General features: G+C 44.0%; 2 protein-coding genes across 3 annotated transcripts in view; one reads left to right on the forward strand and one right to left on the reverse strand.

The window, feature by feature from the left end:
• Window positions 1-10,813, forward strand: part of ZNF641 (zinc finger protein 641) — an 11,177-nt gene extending 364 nt beyond the window's left edge. Inside the window, exons 1-6 of one of the 2 annotated variants that reach the window (XM_008065565.1) lie at window positions 1-646; window positions 2,904-3,112; window positions 3,603-3,694; window positions 4,847-4,976; window positions 5,599-5,712; window positions 7,164-10,813. In XM_008065565.1, the coding sequence (XP_008063756.1) occupies window positions 2,929-3,112; window positions 3,603-3,694; window positions 4,847-4,976; window positions 5,599-5,712; window positions 7,164-7,918 (1,275 nt within the window). In that variant the 5' untranslated portion in view covers window positions 1-646; window positions 2,904-2,928 and the 3' untranslated portion in view covers window positions 7,919-10,813. The remainder of the gene's footprint in view (window positions 647-2,903; window positions 3,113-3,602; window positions 3,695-4,846; window positions 4,977-5,598; window positions 5,713-7,163) is intronic. The other variant, XM_021716286.1, reaches the window with a different exon arrangement.
• A 7,787-nt stretch (window positions 10,814-18,600) lies between these two features.
• Window positions 18,601-19,759, reverse strand: LOC110596327 (testis-specific H1 histone). Its single transcript, XM_021716287.1, has 2 exons — window positions 19,597-19,759; window positions 18,601-19,520 (listed from the first exon to the last, which is right to left on the reverse strand). The coding sequence occupies exons 1-2, from the start codon at window positions 19,757-19,759 to the stop codon at window positions 18,601-18,603; spliced, it is 1,083 nt and encodes a 360-aa protein (XP_021571962.1).
• Window positions 19,760-20,052: the final 293 nt, after the last annotated feature.

The following is a 20,052-nucleotide window of genomic DNA, read 5'->3' on the forward strand; positions in this document are numbered from 1 at the left end:
GGATCGGTCACCCGTGGGGGCGGGGAGGAGGCGCGACGCGGCCTCCGGGTTGCTGCCTTCCCCGGGGGCCGGTCCCACTGACATCCTGGGCCGCCCCTCTCCCTGTCTCCGGGTGCTCGTCGCAGCTGTCAGGCCCCGCGGGCTGCCGCCGCTGTCACTCGCGTGCAGGTTACCCCGTGACTCCCTTTCTCTTTACTTGCTCAAGCCCCAGCTCACGGGAAACCTGTCTTCTGACCTCACTTCCCCCGCTCCACTTCTGCCTTGCTCGGATTCTCTGAAATCTGACCCTCTCTAGGGGCACTGTGACAAGCAGGAGGGAAGAAGCAACCTTACTCCGGAGCTGCTCCCGTCCCGCCCATGCCCCACCCGCGGCAGGGGCCAGGGTTCTCTGACGGTCTGAGCGCGACTCGTCCCTGTGCCCTTGGGCTACTCATTTCGATAACATGGCTCTTTTTCTGTCTAACAGCATCGGCTGCAAAAACTTCCTTCTGCAGGTGCCTTGCCACCCAGATATGTGAGGAAAAGGGGAAACGAAAGCTCTAGAACCCAGACTCCAATGGGCATGGGATCTTCCTGGAACCAGGAGAAACCAGGTTAGGGCTGCCACTTAAGTGGCCCAAGTGCTGGCTCTGCGTGCTGAAGACAGGTACCCACCCCCTTCTTTGCTGAGATTTTTGCCACCATTTCCACAGGTTTTCTGTCAGTGGTCTGGAAAGGCTCACAGCTGGCCCAGCGTGTTCTGCAGAAAGAGTCGTTCCATCAAGAGTCTGCTACTGGGGTTGGTGGAGAAATGGGTTTTAGACAGGTGTCTAGATATTTAGCTAGGGGTAAAGCCCTGGGGGAGGATTTGCCAAGGGAGTTAGACAAGCAGAAAGACTTGGAGTGAAGAGGGGAAATTGGTGCCTCATGTGTTTAAAATGAAGAGAATACAGGGGCTGGAATTCAGAGATCTAAAATGTAAGTTTCCTTTTATTGCTTTATCGGGAAATTTCCTTTCTCATGAGAAATCTCTAAAAAGGAAACCTCCTAAGCTGGGAATCCGTCCAGGATGTTCCCATGAGACCTTGAGCCAGCTATGGACTTCTGAAAGAGGAATTTGTTATTCCTGTGCATTGGGCTTAGGCTTCCTACCAACTTCTTTTGTCAAAGACAAACAGGCAAGAAAATAAATGACTTGACATCTGTCATTACCTATCCTGGCCTTCTGGGTTCTTGCAAATGTTATTGAATGTATGTAACTGAGCCAGGATAGTTATCAAGGTTATGACCCGTTCTTTTAAGCCTTTCATTGGTTCTGATTGCTTAGGGATTGAATTAGAATCACAAAAATATTACCAAGCAGTAAGGGATTCCGCAGTCTTTTAACAGATTGTTTATCTGCCATACGGCAGGGAGGTACCTATCACAACATAAGTGGGATCTGTCTTGCTCTTAAGACGTCCAAAGTAGGCTGATGTGGAAAAATAGCTTGAGCCCAGGCGTTTGAGACCAGCTCGGCAACATAGTGAGTCTTCATCTCTACAAAACAAACAAACAAACAAAAACCCCACGAAAATTAGCTGGGCATGGTGGCATGGTCTATAGTCCCAGCTTTCAGGAGGCAGAAGTGGGAGGATCGCTTGAGCCCAGGAAGTTGAGGCTACAGTGAACTGGGATCGCACTACTGCTCTCCATCCTGGATGACAGTGAGACCCTGTCACAAAAACAAACAAAAAAATATATCTAAAGAAAAGAAGAATCCACAACCTGGTCTTGTGCACTGAAGGATTATTAAGAATTTAAAAAATCTAACCTAAATCTCTTTTCTTGCCATCAAAATTCATTTCTCCTGTTTTATTTATATAGTGATAGAAGATACCTTTCCTTTTATTTACTGGTAGCATCATTCATTAGCCTTCTCTAGACAAGAAAAAAAAACATCAAATTTTTTTTAACTGTTTTTCCCATCCCTTTCTTGACTTTCATTTCTTCTAACAAACATATGCTGACTTTTTCTTTAAAATGGAATATATTTTTCTAATGAGATCTGACTGGTGCTTGCCAAACAAACAGGTTTGTTCCTCTGTCTCAAAACTCTGGGCTGGTAATTTAGCCCAGAGTCATGTTAGCAGCACTGCTTCCCCTTTTTCCAGCTCTGGTTCAAATCTTTCTGTGCTTTTTTACTTTTTCTGATTAAGCATCAGCTTTTTGCCAAACAACAATTTCTTTTTATCTGTTAGGGTATCTTTGGAGTCTTACACCTGCTTTCCAAATTATTGGTCTTTCTACCATATTTACTAACAGTTCTCATTTTTCTACATGAGAGTGATCAATCATGTGCCTCTTTGTTGAGGCTTGTCTCATGTGAGATACCATTTGGTTCAGCCTCATAAAAGACATGTGTACTCATGACATACATACACCCCTTGGTTGCAACTTCTACCTGTAGTAATCATTTCATTCTGAACTGATGAGACTACGATTTGTGGCAGAAAATCTTACATGTGATTACATTAATTTTTGTCGGATACAGGTCTGTGTGTATTCCTTCCGGCATATTTCTAAATTGCTTACTTTCCTGTACTTTCAATGGTTGAAATTAAATGAATGACTTTTGAATTTACAGGATTATTATTTTTTTAAATGATCTTCTCCCAGCCTTCAGGGATGTTCTACTTCTACCACAAGGTATACAAAATAACAGTGAGTGACTCTGCTGCATAACACCTGCCAGTTTCTTAATTCCTCCAAAAACCTTGGCTCAGGCTCAGTTGATTGGAACACATCGAGCTTTTAAAGTTTATCTTCCATCAGTCTCTTCCTATGTAGTTTCATTGATTATTCCTGGGGCTGTTCTCCAGAATTCTCTTAGGAATATCACCCCTTTCCATTTCATGAGCATAGCTGATATGAATTTGTTTCAGGTCACAGTTTGGGTTTGCAGCAAAAATGCTTTCAGAACAGACAGCAGCCCTGGGGACAGGATGGGAGTCAATGAATATACAGCTGGATGGAGCAGAGACCCAGATGGAAAGGGGAAACCAGGAAGAAGGGCCATGGAGAATAGCGCCAGGGCCTCTGGAACACCTGTGCTGTGACCTTGAAGAGGAGCCACAGTCCCTTCAGGAGAAGGGTGAGAGCCTGCAGGGTGTGTGAATAGAATGAATAGAGTAATTTCTCCTAATTTCTGTTCAAAAAGTAGAGTTAAAAATCCCCAAATTGCCATGGACTGAACAGCATAACCAGTATCAGGATCAGTCCATTTGTCCTGGGCCCTGGTCACAGGTACAGAGTAGGTTTCTGAATTCTCCAAATCACGTACAGTGGGAGATGAGGGAAGTGACAGCAACACTGATGACTGTTGGGGAATACTCCCAGTAAGATGCACCATACTAGATGAAAATTACATTCAAGTAATATAAATTCAAGCCAAAGCTAGTCTAACAAAAAGCCATGTATTACCCTTTCAGAACATTTTGAGTAAAGGCCTCTTCTTATACATTTGTGCATTTGATTTTACCAATGGACATAGATATAGAAGATGTATCCCTTCTAAAATGAAGCCCAGGCTTTATTGGAAAAGGGTAGGTATTTTATCTTTAATTATTCCTCTCTCTCTCCAGCTCAATCTGCTCCCTGGGTTCCTGCAATTTCCCAGGAGGGGAGCACAGGAGACTGGGAGATGGCAGCTGCACTTCTTGCAGCTGGATCACAGGTGAGCTGTGCTTCCCTTGGCCTCTCCTAAGGTCTCAGCATTGCTTCCTTTCTATAGCTTTAGCATCATCCTATTGATTTGGTAGTTCACATGATAATCACTAATGGTATACTCATAACTGGATAGGTTCTGTCCCTTTTCAAGGGACTTATAAGACCCTTGGAAAAGTAAATGGAGGCACAACAAGAAGAGGGAATTCTTTGAGCTTAGGGTTTTTTACCTAAATTCCACAGGGGGATTTTAAGAACAATTAATTAGCTTTCTTAAAGAAACAGATCTGGAAATATTAGGAAAAGAGGACCTGAAGAAAATGTACGATAACCTAAAGTGGACAGGATTGGGTAGATAATGGAGCATTTATGGAAAAGAAGAGAATGAAAGATGTAAATAGGGATAGAGCCAAAGAGGGATAATAGGTCTAGATTCAGAAGGCAATAGGAGAGCCAAGGAAAGATAGTAATAGTAGTAGTACTAATAGGAACATACTCCCAGAGTATTGACCATGCATGCTATTTTTTGAGTGCTTTATGTGTATTAACTCATTTGATTCTGAAAACAATTCAGTTATTCCATTTTACAGTGAAAAAAACTGGGCAGGGAGAGATTAAGGCACCCGTATAAAGTCATACTGCTAGTTACTGGCAAAGCTGAGAGTCATTTGGCTCCAGATTCTGAGCTCCTAACCACCCTACCCTTAAAGGATAAGGATACGACGTGGCAAGGGAGGCAAGAAATAATATTTTATCTATATCATTTTGTGCTGATAGAAAAGGAAAAGTCAAGTGGAGGAAGGAGGAGAAGGTATAAAGTTTCTGCAATAAAAAGAATAAGGCAGGTGAGAAGAGTAAATAGACATCTGTAGTTAAACAGAGGGAGTGGTAAGTTTGTGATGCCTCCAACTTTCATAGTCCCACCTGGGAAACTCCGCCAGTGGACATTACCCTCACTCACTCCATGACCATCTATCTTTACTCCTCTCCTCATCGCCCTTGTACCAAACAATGTGCCCTATCCAGGGACTTTTGGGCAATTATTTTCCTGGAAACTTTGTTGCTCTTTCTCCTTTACTACCTCAGCCTTTTATACTGAGATCACATTTTTCCTTTTAAAAAAAAAATAGCTGCTTACAGCAAATGCCACATTTTGTTTCAGGGGCTGGTAACCATCAAGGACGTGTCACTGTGCTTCTCTCAGGAGGAGTGGCGGAGCCTGGACCCATCTCAGACAGACTTTTATGGAGAATATGTCATGCAGGAAAACTGTGGGATAGTAGTCTCTCTGAGTAAGCATGACCTTCCCCAGCCACTGAAAGGATGTACTCTGGGAGGATGTCTGCTTCAGGGCTGTTGGATAGTGTCTATCTAGGATTTTTTCCATGGCAGAGAATCTGCCTAGTCTTCCACTAAAGAAAGAGCACTAAGGCTAATCCCAAGAGAATGGGAGTAAAGCATCATTTTTTTTTTTTAAGCAAAAGCAAATAATGCTGAATTGTGAAGCAGAAAACTTGAGGCTCTTCTTGATTGGTGATTGGGAGATTCTTACAAAGCAGAGAGAGGAACATCTGGAATTGGGTCCCTGTAAACTCAGGAACCATTTAGGGGAATATGGGGATGCGGGAGGTGGTACCATTTTAATAGGACTAAAGTGAAGTTATAACCAGAAAGACAGTTGAATTGGAAGTATTTGAGTGGAAGAGAACAGGCTCATTGGGAAGGAGAATGGGATTTTCTAGGCAAAGAGGAGAAACTGAACAGAAATTGAAGGGCATGGGGTGAAGAGGCTTGGATCTGGCCTTCTTTTATCTAGAGTTCCCAGGAATAATCTAGGAAACAGCTTTTTTTCTCCCAGAAGTATGGAATTACTGTTGGACTAATTTACATCTCGATTTTCCTTTCCCATGGCAGGATTTCCAATTCCCAAACTGGACATGCTTTCTCAACTAGAAGGAGGAGAAGAACAATGGGTCCCTGACCCCCATGACTTAGAAGAGAGGGACATTCTGAGGGTTACATATACAGGTGAGAACCTAGAATAGACTTTCAGTCACTGCCTTCACCTCACTTGGGGTGTCGCCATTACATGTTCCTTGGCCTCAAACAACTATAGAGTTGAAAGGTTTAGAAGTCTTTTTATTTCAAAAACAAGGCAGTGTAGCAGAATGGTTTAGAGGGCAGACTGTAGAGCCAAACTTTATGGATTTGAATTCCGGACCATACCTGTGAAACCTTAGAAAAGTAATTAACTTCTCTTTGGTTTCCTCATCTATAAATTGTTGTGAGAATTAAATACATTAACATATTAGAATGGCAGAACAGTGCCAAGCACATTATAAGCACTCAATAAATGTTAGTTGTTGTTGTTACTGTTGATGTTATTGTTGTTCAACCTCCCACCTGTTTCAGGAATGCCTTCCACAGTGTCTCTAGCATTGCTGGCAGGTCATTCAGCCAATAATGATTACAGCACACACTTTAACTCTCTCGGTCTATGCTATGGTGATTAATAGTAATAAGTAGTAAATACATAATGGTAATAAATAATAACAGTAGAATATACCTTTTACTAAGTGCTTACTATGTGCAGGTACTGTGCTATCTTATAAGAACCTTTAGAGAGGGGTGTTATTTTTCTCATTGTAAATCTAGCAAACCTCTCGCATGTCCCCTCTCAGGGGACATTAAGAGATTGATGGTGATTATACAGGACAAACTTATGCAAGTGCATATTTTTCAAAAATATATGTTTCCTTGAAACTTTCCATTCAAAAATTGCACAAAAAAGCAAATATAGAGATGGACTGTATACTGAGATATATGTAAAAAAAATCAGCTAGTGTTATGTAGAAAGAGAATGTGTGAAGTGCTCACACTTCTTTATAATGGAAGGTAGTGATAAAGAGCATCTGTATGAGAAAGGCAGCTATGAGTATCCCCTTTGTATCATATGGCATAACTTGAAAAGATCAATAAGCAAGTTACTGTAGCCTTTAAAAAAAGGCTTTCAAAGTTGAAGGCAGAGCGTTACCACACATTAGAAAAACATAAGATACAAAATTTTGACTTTTTAAAATCATAAATAAGTTCTTCAATGTCCAAAATCCCATTATAAGCCAAATATCATTACAATAAAATTATTGGTTCCCATGCTATACTATTTAATATGAAGTGATTCGTTTTTCAGTATTTCATTAAAAAGTATGGTCAAGTTGCTGGTAGGTGATCCACAGGAGGTCTCCAAGTGCAAAGGGTTAAGTGGTAAAGCTGAGATTCAGACTTGGATAATCTGTCTCCTTAACCTAGGCTTTTAAGCTCTACACCTGTTGTACTATTGTGTACAACATTAGAATATGTTCTCCCAATCTGTCTGGGGCATTTTTTCGAAGAACATCATACAACCTCACTGTGACTTAGGTCCTGGAGTACTTTCTTGTGACTCTCCTCTTGCGGTCGGTATTTTCCTTTCTCTGTAGGAGATGGAAGTGAACACGAAGGGGATACTCCTGAACTAGAAGCAGAACCTCCCAGAATGTTATCCAGTGTGTCTGAAGATACTGTTCTCTGGAACCCAGAGCACGATGAGAGCTGGGATTCCATGCCCAGGAGCTCTAGAGGAATGCTCCTGGGACCCCCTTTTCTTCAGGAAGACAGCTTCTCAAACCTTTTGTGTAGCACAGAGATGGATTCCCTGTTAAGACCTCACACATGCCCCCAATGTGGGAAACAGTTTGTGTGGGGCTCCCACCTTGCCAGACATCAGCAAACACACACGGGGGAGAGACCCTACAGCTGTCTCAAGTGTGAGAAAAGCTTTGGACGAAGACATCACCTCATCAGGCACCAGAAAACCCACCTACATGACAAGCCTAGCAGGTGCTCTGAGTGTGGCAAGAATTTCCGATGCAACTCCCATCTGGCCAGCCACCAGAGAGTGCATGCAGAAGGTAAATCCTGCAAGGGCCAAGAGGTTGAAGAGAGCCCTGGGTCAAGGAAACGGCAGCGTGCCGCACCTGTGCCAAAGTGTCACGTGTGCACTGAATGTGGGAAGAGCTTTGGCCGAAGACACCACCTTGTGAGACACTGGCTGACCCATACTGGGGAGAAGCCTTTCCAGTGCCCTCGCTGTGAGAAGAGCTTTGGCCGAAAACATCACCTGGACAGGCACCTGCTAACCCACCAGGGACAGAGTCCTCGGAGCAGCTGGGACAGAGGGACATCTGTCTTTTAAAATACGTTTCTGCTACATCTATGGTCAAGTCTGTCAGCTGGTGCTACCAGGAGTCACTGCCAGGGCTGCCCTTCTCCTGTACCCCTATGGCCAGATTCATGGGCCCTGTCCCCAACCCTAGAAATATAAGGTCCTAGCATTGGCTAGAGCATTTCTCACCAGTTCTGTGACACACCACTTAAAAACAGAGTTCTTTGAGCAAAACTTTTGGGAAACAATGCATACTTCCTGGGCTGATATTCAGCCTGAGCCCATTCTCAAGAATAGAGTGGTACCAGCAGTTTATGGCTGAAATCCATTCTGATTGGTTAGGGTCTGTGCCATACAAGTTGTTATAACTATAACTATTATATTTTCTCTCTATATATTGATTGAGAGAAAGACCATTTTAGCATATCAAAGGCTCTGAAAACTTCTGCAGTAGAGCTAACTGTTAATGCAGTGTTTCCTATATTTATCTGACCTCAGTAACATTTCTATTTCACATCCCACAGAACTGGTGACTCCATGAAATACACTCTGGTGAACACTGGGTTAGAAAGTAATGAGGAAACAGGAAAGAGATAGTGATCAGGCACTCAGAGCCCCCTTTTTGATTCATATGAAAGCCAGGGGCCAGACCTTGTTCCTGTGTGGGTCCATTTCCTTTACCCCAATCATCAGATTATACATCTACATCTCTCACCCCCACCTGCTGAAAAATAGAAAGGACAGCCTTTCCACCTTCTTATTCCTACTCCCTTCATCCTGTACATACATATAATCCAGCTGAGAGATCGTGCCGCAATGCTTAGAGATGGACCCAATACCCCTAAGTCACCCAGGCCCACACAGAAGAAAAAACTTTATCCCCTTGAACAGACCCCTCTCCTCTTGACTGTGTCTTTATGTGTCTGTGTCTGTGTGTGCAGGGTCTTTGAAGAGAGCATGCTAAGTGCAAACTGCAAGCTAGGTTTTCTAGGGACCGTGTTCTGGGGATGAGGGTAGTGGGGATTGTATGGGGTTTTTGTTTTATTTCAAGATAGGAAGTAATCTGAGTGATTAAGGGAGCCCTAGTGGAAAGGGTTAAGTGTTGGGATAAGCTGTGGGAGTTGAATACAAAGCTTTCCCCAGTACCACTGAGATCAAGACAATTGTGGATGCATATGTCTAGGTCTGAATTTCTGGGCCACAGATGGTTTTCACCTGGGAGGAGAAAGAGCAGTTGAGGTGAGCTGTTTCTTGTGATTTCAGTCAAGGTGCATATAAAAGCTTTGTGTTAAGTGGGGGTTTTTTTTGTTAAGTGCTGGGAAATTAGGACAGGAATCACAGTGTTTGCAAGTTGTCATCGCTCTTGTTTGCCTCATCAAAGGGGAAGAGTTATTCTTGAGAATCTCATTCTCCCAGAAACAGAACTTTAGGGGAAATGGCTGTGGCATAGCTTTTCAGCAGATTCCGGGAAATGAGCTTTCTGGTTGGTTTTCCTCCCAGTTCTGGGATGGTGACCACACTAAAACTCTTAACCCTAGGACTTGCATAAGTATTCTAGTGTTCTGTTAGTTGGTGAGTTGGTCATTGTTTCTCTATATTGATGATTGTGTTAATAACAATCTGATAATTTAAAAATTATCTTGTATGTAAGAGCAGTTTGGGGCTAGGGAGGAAAAGAGCAGAGTGGGATATTTTCTCTTTAATGTGTAGATTCTGGTTTTTCCTTGAGACACTTATTTATCAACCACAACTGGTGTAATGAACCAGAGAGGCAAGAGGAAGTGAGATGCAACAGTCTAGGGATTGTCCCATTTGCTTAGAGAAAACTGGGTGAATCATGGCTCCTTAAGAGTCCTGGACCCAAATGGAATTGAAAATAGGGTCATTGTGCTGACAGGGCTTCTTGGAGTATATATGACTTGAGCAGCCTGGCCCCTACCTCCCTTCTCTATTAGAGCAGCTGTCCTTCTTTGTCTTGAATGCACTTCTCTTGCTTATGTTCCTGTGAATAAAGCAAAATAGCAAGCCCTTTATGAGACAGGCCTTGTCATAGGTCCTCAGAGATAGGAACATTTTATGATCAGTAATAAGAGATGCACCAGGGAGTAGGAAAGTATTGGGTCCAGTGATAAATCTGGACTATGCCACTTTTACTGTCTCACTTTACTACATATCAGTTCTGTGTAAGCAGTGGTTCAGAACCTGTTTGGGATCACAGACTCATTGATGAATCTGATGGAAACCAGAAACCTACTTTTGAGAAACAGACATTTGCAGTTCACTCAGTTTTGCATACACATTTAGCAGGCTCAGAGCCCATCCATGGAATCCCTAAACTGGCTTCAAAGAAACTGACCCCAAATGGTCATTATATGTTTGTGTCAAGAATTACAAGGCAAGGATCACTAAATATTTTAAGGACTAAGATATCAGAGGCATCAGGGTGTAAGGATAGAATCTGGTCTTTAATGACTAAAAGGATATTGCTTATGTTCTTGTCTGTTTCTTAAGATCATCTGGCATGCAAATCCAGCTCCTCACAAACCTTGTTTTAAGGACTTGAGGGAAGTGATACTCCTTACTATCAGATCACGCCTCTTAATAACGACATGTTAACCTCCAGCCTTTTATCTGTTTTAGTAATTGTAGGGATAGAAAGTGAAGCCTCCCAAGTTAGGTGCAGTTGCAGCATCTAGCTGAAAGGCATCATGGAGTCTAAGGGCCTGCTGCAGAAGGGGCAATCCTTTGGATCATTTCTGGTGTACCATTGTCTTCTCTACCTCGGTCCAACACCACCTCCCTTGGACAAAAAAAATAAAACAAGCAACAGCCATCAGATGAGTGAATAGATTTGAATGATTTTTCCCACAGGGAATTAGCCTCAAATTTTCATGTTCTACCCAGCTTAAAAAGCATGTCTGTGTTCTCTCTGGGCAAAATGTAAAACAGGGATGTCCATCTTCAGGAACCTGTCACATTTTTCCATCTGTGGTGCCTCTAACCTATTCTAAGTGTCCCCTTTCCACCGCAATTTAGTATTTTTGCAAATAACCCCTAGAACAGGAGAATGTAACCCAAAGCATAAGCTTTTCCAAAGGCTATTTACACTTTAAAACTAGCTCTAATTGTAGAAGGACAAGTTTTTCCCTTGTTAAAGTGATGTTTTGCCTTCAGAGAGCTAAAGAGATGATAATTTGGGACAAAATTCTTCCCTTTCCAACTTTCCTGTAATAAAATCAATGTTTTGGGTTTCTATCAAGGGCAGGGTAAGCCCTCAGGCCTAGAGGGGCCACAGGCAGTTTCTTTCCATCTCTACTACAATGGGTACAGTAGCAAACTCCTCAGAAGCAAACTCTGAGTGGGGTTGGGTGGGGCTGGGTAATAACAGAAAAGTGAAATCTATTCCTTTAGATCCCTTAGAGAGCCTGAGCTGGCAAAATTCCCTTGTGTGCTATACCAGATTGTAGTTCTCAAAATGTGGTCTTTGGGCCAGCAGTATCAATATCACCTGGGAACTTGTTTGAAATGCAGATTCTTAGGTCCCACTCCAGACTTACTGAATGAGAAACTCTGGGGGTGGAATTCAACATGCAGTCTTTTAACATGCCCTCCAGGATATGTGATTTAAGCTACAGTTTGAGAACTACTGGCTAAGGGATTCATACTCCATTTCAGGCACTGGCACCTCATTCTCTTTAAATGGATCTTCATACTTCTGTTTTCAGGCTTATTTTCTGCAACCCCACTATCCTAGACTTCAATTTCGTTCCCCTTGGTTCCAAGGTCTTCACTCAGTGAAAGAACTGCAGGTTAGTCACCAATTTCAGAAACTGTGGTGGGGCAACTACCAAGCTCCAGTGATTGATTAGGGCTGGGGCTTCCAATATAGGCACTGAAGATACTTGGGTCCAGCAATCTGGAAGGACAGAAAGGAGCAAAAACTCAAAACAGGAAAACCCAATATAAAACAGAAACACTGATATCCAAAGAAATGATCCTCTTTACCTGGTCCTTTTTCTTGGCCTTCTAGTAAGTTGCTCTGGAGACAGGTGGAGTGGGCATTCAGCACAGAGATAGTTAGGCCTACTGTGCCAAGCCTTTAAGCTCCCAGACTTTCCAACCTCATGAATGGGCTAGAGACCAATTAGGGGCCATGGAAGGATTTCTAACCATGATTTGGCATACCCTATGGATAAGGGCAGCAGGAGTACAGCGAGCCCCCAGGGCACAAGAGGGAACTAGGCTTTTCTAGTAAGATGTGACAAGCAAGATTTGAGTACAGATTCTGTTCATTAGTTAGAGGTTGTAACCAATTAAGCCATGATGCCAAAAATGCATTCTCCTGCTTTGAAGATTCTGTCCAATTCAGGCTGTGGGCAGGAATCTATCTTGAAGTCCCTAGCCCTGCCACCTCCTTCAGTTCCTCTCCCAGGCTTACCTAGAGGACAAACTAAATGGACAGTCACAAACCTGCCCTAAGGGGCTCTCCAAGGTCAAAAGATTAGGATGGACCATAAAGCTGAGGCTTTCTTCAATTCCTGGCCTCAGGCTTTCTCCCTCTTCCCACCGCCTCTATTTTCCCAGTAGGCAGTGCTCTTGCTCTATTCTCAGCTCCCACTTCTCTTTCAGACTTTTTGGTTTGAGTTTTGCGCAAACAGTGCCATGCCTTCCCAAGGGTGTTTGTTCTCCCCAAACCCCAACTTTCTTTCTTTATAGTTTATCTCTTCGAGCTTCTGGCCAGTTCTGTTTCATCATGAACCCTCTTACTACCTCTACCTACTGTCCAGGTGTGTTTCTGTCAGCTTTAAGCCTACTACTAAGCAAAGAGTCAACTCATACTTCTCACCATCTTCCTCCAAATTCTTGGCTTAGCTATAACAACTCAGCTACCACCTCCCCACTCTCCCACAGTACATCATTTCATGCCCTAACGAGTACTGCCTTAATCTAGGCCCTTAACTCCATTGCTTAGAGGCTCTTCTTTCCTTGCTGTAACTTCCAAAGTCACTTTCCACTTTTCGCCATTCTAATTTACTTCCTTCCAGTCTCCTGTGACTCCTTAGATGCAAACTCTCAATTCTGCAAGCAATTTTTATGTGCTTACTATGTGCCAGGTGCTGGTGGTTCTAAGCCTGGGAGATCCAGTGTCACCCTGGTCCCTGTCCTTAGTGTGTTCTTCAGCCAAGCCCTCCCCTGTGTGTCCTCTTTTAGGAAGCTTTGAGGGTGTGTATGCCCACTTGACACCCTGCCCAACTGCTCAGTGCCTGCAAGATTAGCTATTATCTTACATGATTCCCTCCGACAGACCGTGAACTTCCTTGATTACCCAACATGGGATTTATGGTTCCTCACAGTTGAATGAAGGACGTGTTAACTCCCTCACTGACCTCTTCTCTCAATCCTCTCCATTTTCCTCTCCATTCCAGGCTCTTCTCTCCTGATAAAAAGGCTGCAACAGAGTTGGGCAGCAGGGGAGTCGCGGAGTCTCAAACGACTCCCTTCATCTCACCAACCGAAACAAGTCTCCAGGCGCTACAGGTTGGGCCTCGCCACTTCCCTCCTGGCGTCCCGGCCCCCAAACGTCGCTCCCGAGTCAGCCAGTGACTCGATCCAGCCCGGGGACGCCGCCGAGTTGGGCTGGCGGTCCACTCCCGGGGACGCTTCAGCGGAGGAGCGCCGAGCAGGGCGCGGACGAGGGAGAGCGCCCTGGGCTTGAGCTCAAAGAGGCATCGGGTTCAGGGCCTTGCAAACGCCGAGCCTGCTCTTGGGAGGCCTGAGAGTGCTGAGCCCGCGTCTGGAGCCTCTGGTGGCGTGGTGGAGACTGTGATTCGAGCCCCTAGGCAAGTTCGCAAATATTGGGTATTTCCGGTAGCCAGAGGGAGGCGCGTACCGACAGGGTTAGGGCAGAAACCGAATTTGCCAGACGCATTCGCGGAGGGTATTGAGGGGATAGAAAAAGTTGGCAGGGTTGTGGGAGAGGTGGAAACTGCCTGCCATTAACCCAGTGACAGTACCTTTCCATCGCCCCCACCCAGTAGAACAAACTTAAAGGCTTGGCCCTTCCTTCTGCGGGAGTTTCCTTCAAGAGCTCAAGTCTACTGCTTAGGGGGTGATGCTCAGATGCCTCACAGTTTGCCTTACACCAGCCAGGCTGTTTTGTCGCCTCTTGGTTTCATATGTTTGCTTATTTTCTTGGTTTCATATGTTTGCTTATTTTCTTGTGTTTACTGTTACTTCCCCCCAGCCACTTGGAGTCTGGTCTTTTCCATCACCAAAACGGGAATGAGGTAAGAGAATTGAGAAAAGGAAAGGAAAAGCACAGCTGACTGTTCAGGAGGCGCCTGTGTTCTTAGCCAGCTCTCATGGACTATTGACATCCCTACATTCTTTCTTTCTACCCTCTCACTAATGCCTTTCCCAACCTCATCCAAGTCCTGAGGTGAACACCCCCTCCTCCAGCTTCAGTTCCAAATTATTTGACTTTTTAAAAAAGTTATTTCCTGACATGGTGCCCCTATATTAATTTCCTAATCTGTTTTCCTGTCCATCCTAGACTCTTAAGTTTTTGCTGGAAAACACTCCAGCCCAATCAGACAACCAACAGAGGAGGAAGAACAGAAATCTGACAAATAGAGATGTTTGCATGTTCTAAAAAAACAGGTTGAAAACTTGAGAACACCCCCTTCCTGTGAAACCCTTAAATTGTTAAAACAGTGTAGAAATGGATCCTAAACGTCTGACCCTAGCCTACATGTTTTTTTAATGGTTTGTGGAGTTCACAAGAAAATGGTGAGGCCCCACTCAATATCTAGAACAGTATGGAGTGGAGACAGCACTAGATTTGCAGTTAAGTCAGTTTCTACACTGTTCATTTTCTAAACATTGGCCTTTTCACCTAAGACCTATCTTAAAGATTGAGTTGAGGGTAAAATGAATTACTGCCTGAAAAATACAAACCAACTTATAAATGGAAAAGCTATAATTGACAACGATGTGGAAATTTATACTCTTAATTTTGAACAAGCTATAATTTATATGGTTCTGAAAGCAAATACAAAAAAAGCTATAGTGAAGAGTCTCATTTCGGTCCCCTACAATTCCCGTCAACATCTCCTCACAATAAACTTATTTTTTTTTTGTATATCCTTCTAGAGAGTTTCTTTAAACAATTACAGAGAGACATTTAGATTTTCCTTCATTTTACATAAAAGGTAGTATAGTATACTCAGTGTCTTGAAATTTTTTTTTTTACTAAATGTATCTCAGGGAGCTTGTCATGACAACCGAGAATACTCTTTTTATAGCCGCCTACTATTTCACTGGAAGCTTTACAGTTTAACCTATCTCCTAATGACATTTTGGTTTTTTTCTGTGTGCGTGTGTGTGTGCGTGTGCGCGCACGTGCACGCAATGCTGCTACCTTGGACATAAGTCGTCTCACAGATGTATAAATATCTAAAAGATAAATTCCTACAAGTGGATCTGCTGGATCAAAAGATATTTGCATTTGTGGTTTTTCCTTTGTTTTGTTTGTTTAAGACAGAGTCTCACTCTGCTTCCCAGGCTGGAGTACAGTGGCATGATCATGGCTCACTGCAGCCTCAAATTCCTGGGGTCAGCAATACTCTTACTGTAGCCTCCCCAGTAGCTGGGACTATAGCTGTGCACACCACCAAGCCCAGCTAATTTTTTTTTTTTTTTTTGCAGCAATGGTGGTCTCACTATGTTGCCTAGGCTGAACTCAAACTCCTGGATTCAAGCAATCCTTGAACCTTGGCCTTCAAAAGTGCTGGATTACAGATGTGAGCCACTATACCTGGGTGCATTTGTAGTTTTGATAGCCAATTCCCTCCATTAGGATTTGGGACAATTTATGCTCCTACCAGCATTGTATGAGAGCACCTCTTTCCCCACACCTTTACTCATGGATTAATTTCACAAACATTTGGATTTTTGTCAACTGATTAAAAATACTATCTTTTTAGTATTAATGTTTAGTATAGTTTTAATGTATATTTCTCTATAAGTTAGACCTTTAAAATTTTTAAAGACTATTTGTATTTCTGTTTGTTTTTTAAAAACAACCTTTGTATATTTGATGCTACAGGTCATCTAAGGTTCATTACAACTCTTAAGTCCAACAGTGATTGGAACAGCATTCACCAGGCAGTTGAGGTCAAAGAAAAGCAAGGAATTGAGGTCAAACACATTCCATTTGCCCTGATGAAAGTTAAATATCCAAATATGCCACTCTAATGTGAGGTCATAAACATGGAGACTATGCTCTATCCATTTTAATATTTCTATCACAGGGCCCAGCATCTTGCAAACATTAGCTATTCTTGGGAATTCCTCTGGCAGAATATTCAGCTATCAGTATGACATGGGTAATCTGGATAGCTTGCCAATGAGGTAAGGTCATCTCTTATGTTTTATTGGAGTATAGCCACACGAAAACTTATCAATGAGAAATAATCTGAAATGACCATTGTTAGCTAGGTAAGGTCACAGTCTGGGTCTCTCTTGTTTGCCACTGTTCCTGCATATGGCAGACACTTAATAAATTTGATACGTTTTGCTGAATGAATAAAAGTTTGAAATGAATAAACCATCATAATACAAACAGGAATGTGATGATTCCTAGGCTATCTAGAAAATAAATTGTTGCCAGTGTCATTCCCATCGTATGTCAGAGGAAGAAAGTTTCTTAATTCTAGACCACCTGGTTCTTGAGGTAAAAGCATCCCAAGACTATAAAGGGGCAATAAATCTGGCTATCATAAGGGTATTTGATTAACTTTGTTCTAGTTAAGTTCAATAGACAATGTTTGATTTTCTCACTGCCTATTTCAGATGACTATTCTCTGATTCTGTTTTGCTTCATTCTGCTAGTTGCTTTCTAAGTGCTTAGCAAACTTAATTACAGCATAGGGAAATTTCAAGTTCAAATCATCTGTGTATGAGATACACTATAAGCATTTTGCTGTTACTAGGCTTTGCATAGGCTTAAAGCAGTGATTCACAATTGAGGGTGTAAGAGGGTGACTATTAGCATCACTTAAGTTTTGTTTGTTTTAAAGACACATACCCCGTTCCCCCTTGTAGGAGCTATCAGGCTCCTGGAGGAAAAACTTGGTCAGGTATACCTGGAAAAACATCCCAGATTCTAATCTTCCTGCTGCCATTCTTTTCAAGAACAAAAAGCACTTTGTTTGTTTTAAAGACACATACCCCGTTCCCCCTTGTAGGAGCTATCAGGCTCCTGGAGGAAAAACTTGGTCAGGTATACCTGGAAAAACATCCCAGATTCTAATCTTCCTGCTGCCATTCTTTTCAAGAACAAAAAGCACTTTGTTTGTTTTAAAGACACATACCCCGTTCCCCCTTGTAGGAGCTATCAGGCTCCTGGAGGAAAAACTTGGTCAGGTATACCTGGAAAAACATCCCAGATTCTAATCTTCCTGCTGCCATTCTTTTCAAGAACAAAAAGCACTCCTTGGGTGCTTCCATGTCCCCCACTCCTTTGATTTCAGGTGGAAGCAGCTTGTCCTTTCCCTGAATCCACTGCTTTTATATTTTACTCTCCTATGAACCATTTCTGTATCCTGTCAGCCCATGGCCTGAGAACCACTCCCATGCTGTTCTTAACCCTGCATTCAGAACGAATTTGCTCCATACTTGGTACATAGTGCTCAATACATTTGTTGTTGTTTAAGAAAAGCAAAAGACCCAGATGTTCATTATCTAGCCTTCATTTCCTTGTATTTCTGATATGTAAATCTTAATATTCTTTCCTAGGTAGGAGTTGTTACTTTCCCAGTTGATAATTCCCTTATTGTCGAATTTTGTCAAGCAAAGCATATGCCATAATGTTTAAGAGCCTCTTATCATTTTACTGACACTTAAAATCACCTAAAGAATCATCTTAGCCCAATCCCAAAATTTTATAGAGAAGAAAACCGAGACCATGAAAGGTCTTGAAATAAAAAACTCGGCAAAGGTCAGGGTAGCAGAACTCTGACTAGAATTCTGGCCTCCCTAAATACTGATGTATAAGTTTTCTGCTACAGTACATTACCACCCATCAGGAATTATTTATACACCTATTTAACTCTCAGTGATTAACACTTACCCTGTGTGGAGCCATGTGCTAGATGCTTTTATGCATTCTCTCATTGAATCAAGAATTAACAAGTAAGAAAGAATATTTTTAAAATTAAAATAAGCTGTCAATTCAGGGCAAAAACTACAAATTCATTATAATCAATTGGGAAGAAGGGACTTTGTACTAAAAGGAGTTTCGGGTAAGAACGCTTTGTATCAGCAGGGCCACTCAACTTAGCTGTCTGCTCTCTTTTCCCAACATGCCCTCCTTCTCAAAACTCAAACTGAATGTGCCAGAGTGTCTAACATGACTCTGACACTTCTGTCTAGCCCCTTAAGTTGCTGGTTTTCCTCTACGTGTTTTCTTTCCTTTTAAAAGACCTTTCTCTGGGTCCTGCAGCAAGACAGAATCTCAGCTCCTTGTTCTCTAGTCACCCCACCTTAACACCCCCCCTTCCCCTCCGAGTTCAGCAAAGAGGAAGCGGACACAGGTGGTGGGAAGGTCCTTTAAATAGTTTTGTCCATTTCAATGAGTTTGAGAGCTGTTTTCGCTGGAGCCTGTGGGGGAAGAGGCATCTGCACTTGGAGGAAAGGAAGCGGCCCCCACACTACGGGTTCCAAGCTGCACTCCGAGGACCTTCAGACTTTGTGGAAGCCTTTGTGCGAGTCTTTCCCTGCCCACTACAATTCCGGTCGCTTCTGACCGGGGTTGGCTTCTGGCTGGTCCGTTTCACCGGTTTCTTGGGCTCGTGCATCTCCTCCTTGGACTTCGAGGAGCTTGGCCTCTGCTCCCCCGACCTAGGCCGGGCATCGACCTTCGTGGTGAGTCCTCTTCCCTTGTCCACCACCTTGGCTCTCGCTTCCTCCTTGGCCCTGGCACTCACCACGTCCCTGGCTCTCGGCCTCACCTTCCTCGCCCTGGCCCTGGCGCTGGCCCTGACGCACGCTCTCCATGCTTTTCTGGCATTCTTCGCGGCCTTGCGCCGCGTGCGACGCCTCCGCGGGCGCCGGGGCCTTGGTGGGGTCCTCATCTGAAGGCGGACTGCCTCCTCCAACTGTGGGCGTCCCAGCTTTCTCTTCGGCTTCGGAATCTTCCAGACCCGGAAGTAGCCGGAGGCGTCGTGGCCGCTTACCCGAAGGAGCGTGCCCTTGGCCTCGTGCCCGGGCGTTTCGCCTCCAGGGCGGCTGCTCTTCCTGCGCACTTCGTAGCCGGCGTTTCCAAGCTCCCGCTTGAGAGCCGCCAGGGTCAGCCCTTTGTGCGCCGTGATGGCTCCCAGCACCAGCTGGGACACTTTGAGCACCGAGCGCGGGCCCCGCCTCAGTAGTGCCCCGAGGGATTTCCCCGCAGGCCGCTGGGTTTTGACTTCGGCACCTTGGGATACGCCCATGGGCTCGGCCGCCTCCGCCATGGCCGGGCTCCCGCCTCCGCGGGGCCACCGGCTTTGGGTCTCACCCGCGAGGGCACAATCCGCTGCTGCAGCGGAGTGGTCAACGTCACAAAGGCGGGCCCAGCAGAGATGGTCAGGTCCTAATTATACGGTTGGCAGACCCCACCCAGGTAGGGAGTCCTTTTTCTAGTAGCCAATCAAATGCCCACTACTTGCCTCTAGGCCTGAACCAATAGAAGTCTTTAGCGCCTGGGAACCCTAACAATCGCCGATGCACGCTCAAGGGGTTTTTTCCCAGGTCACTCTTACTTTGATGTCTCCTGCTTTCTGAGGTCCGCTGTTTGTCTCTTTGTGTGTCCTGCACACTATCTACCCACATTTTTTTAAGGTGAGAGAAGCTGCTCCCAAACATGCACAACAAGCAGTACAAAGCCTGTAGAAAGTTAATGTGGTACTCCACCATACACAACCTGGCCTAGACTCTCCCACCGTCGGTTCCCACCAGCTATCTGCAGTCATGCCCACCTCACTCTGCACGGTGGATTTTGCGCAAGAGCATGAAGTAAAAGAATCAACCAGTTGTGGTCCCTCTACCCTAAACACTGAGTCCCACACCAGGGAAGTTTAGACGCGTCATTCAATTGGATTGGAACAATCAAGATTTCAAATCTC

The sequence above is a fragment of the Carlito syrichta genome, unplaced genomic scaffold (genome assembly GCF_000164805.1).
Source record: "Carlito syrichta isolate Samal-C Ts95f unplaced genomic scaffold, Tarsius_syrichta-2.0.1 Scaffold308666, whole genome shotgun sequence".
Lineage (NCBI taxonomy): Eukaryota > Metazoa > Chordata > Mammalia > Primates > Tarsiidae > Carlito > Carlito syrichta.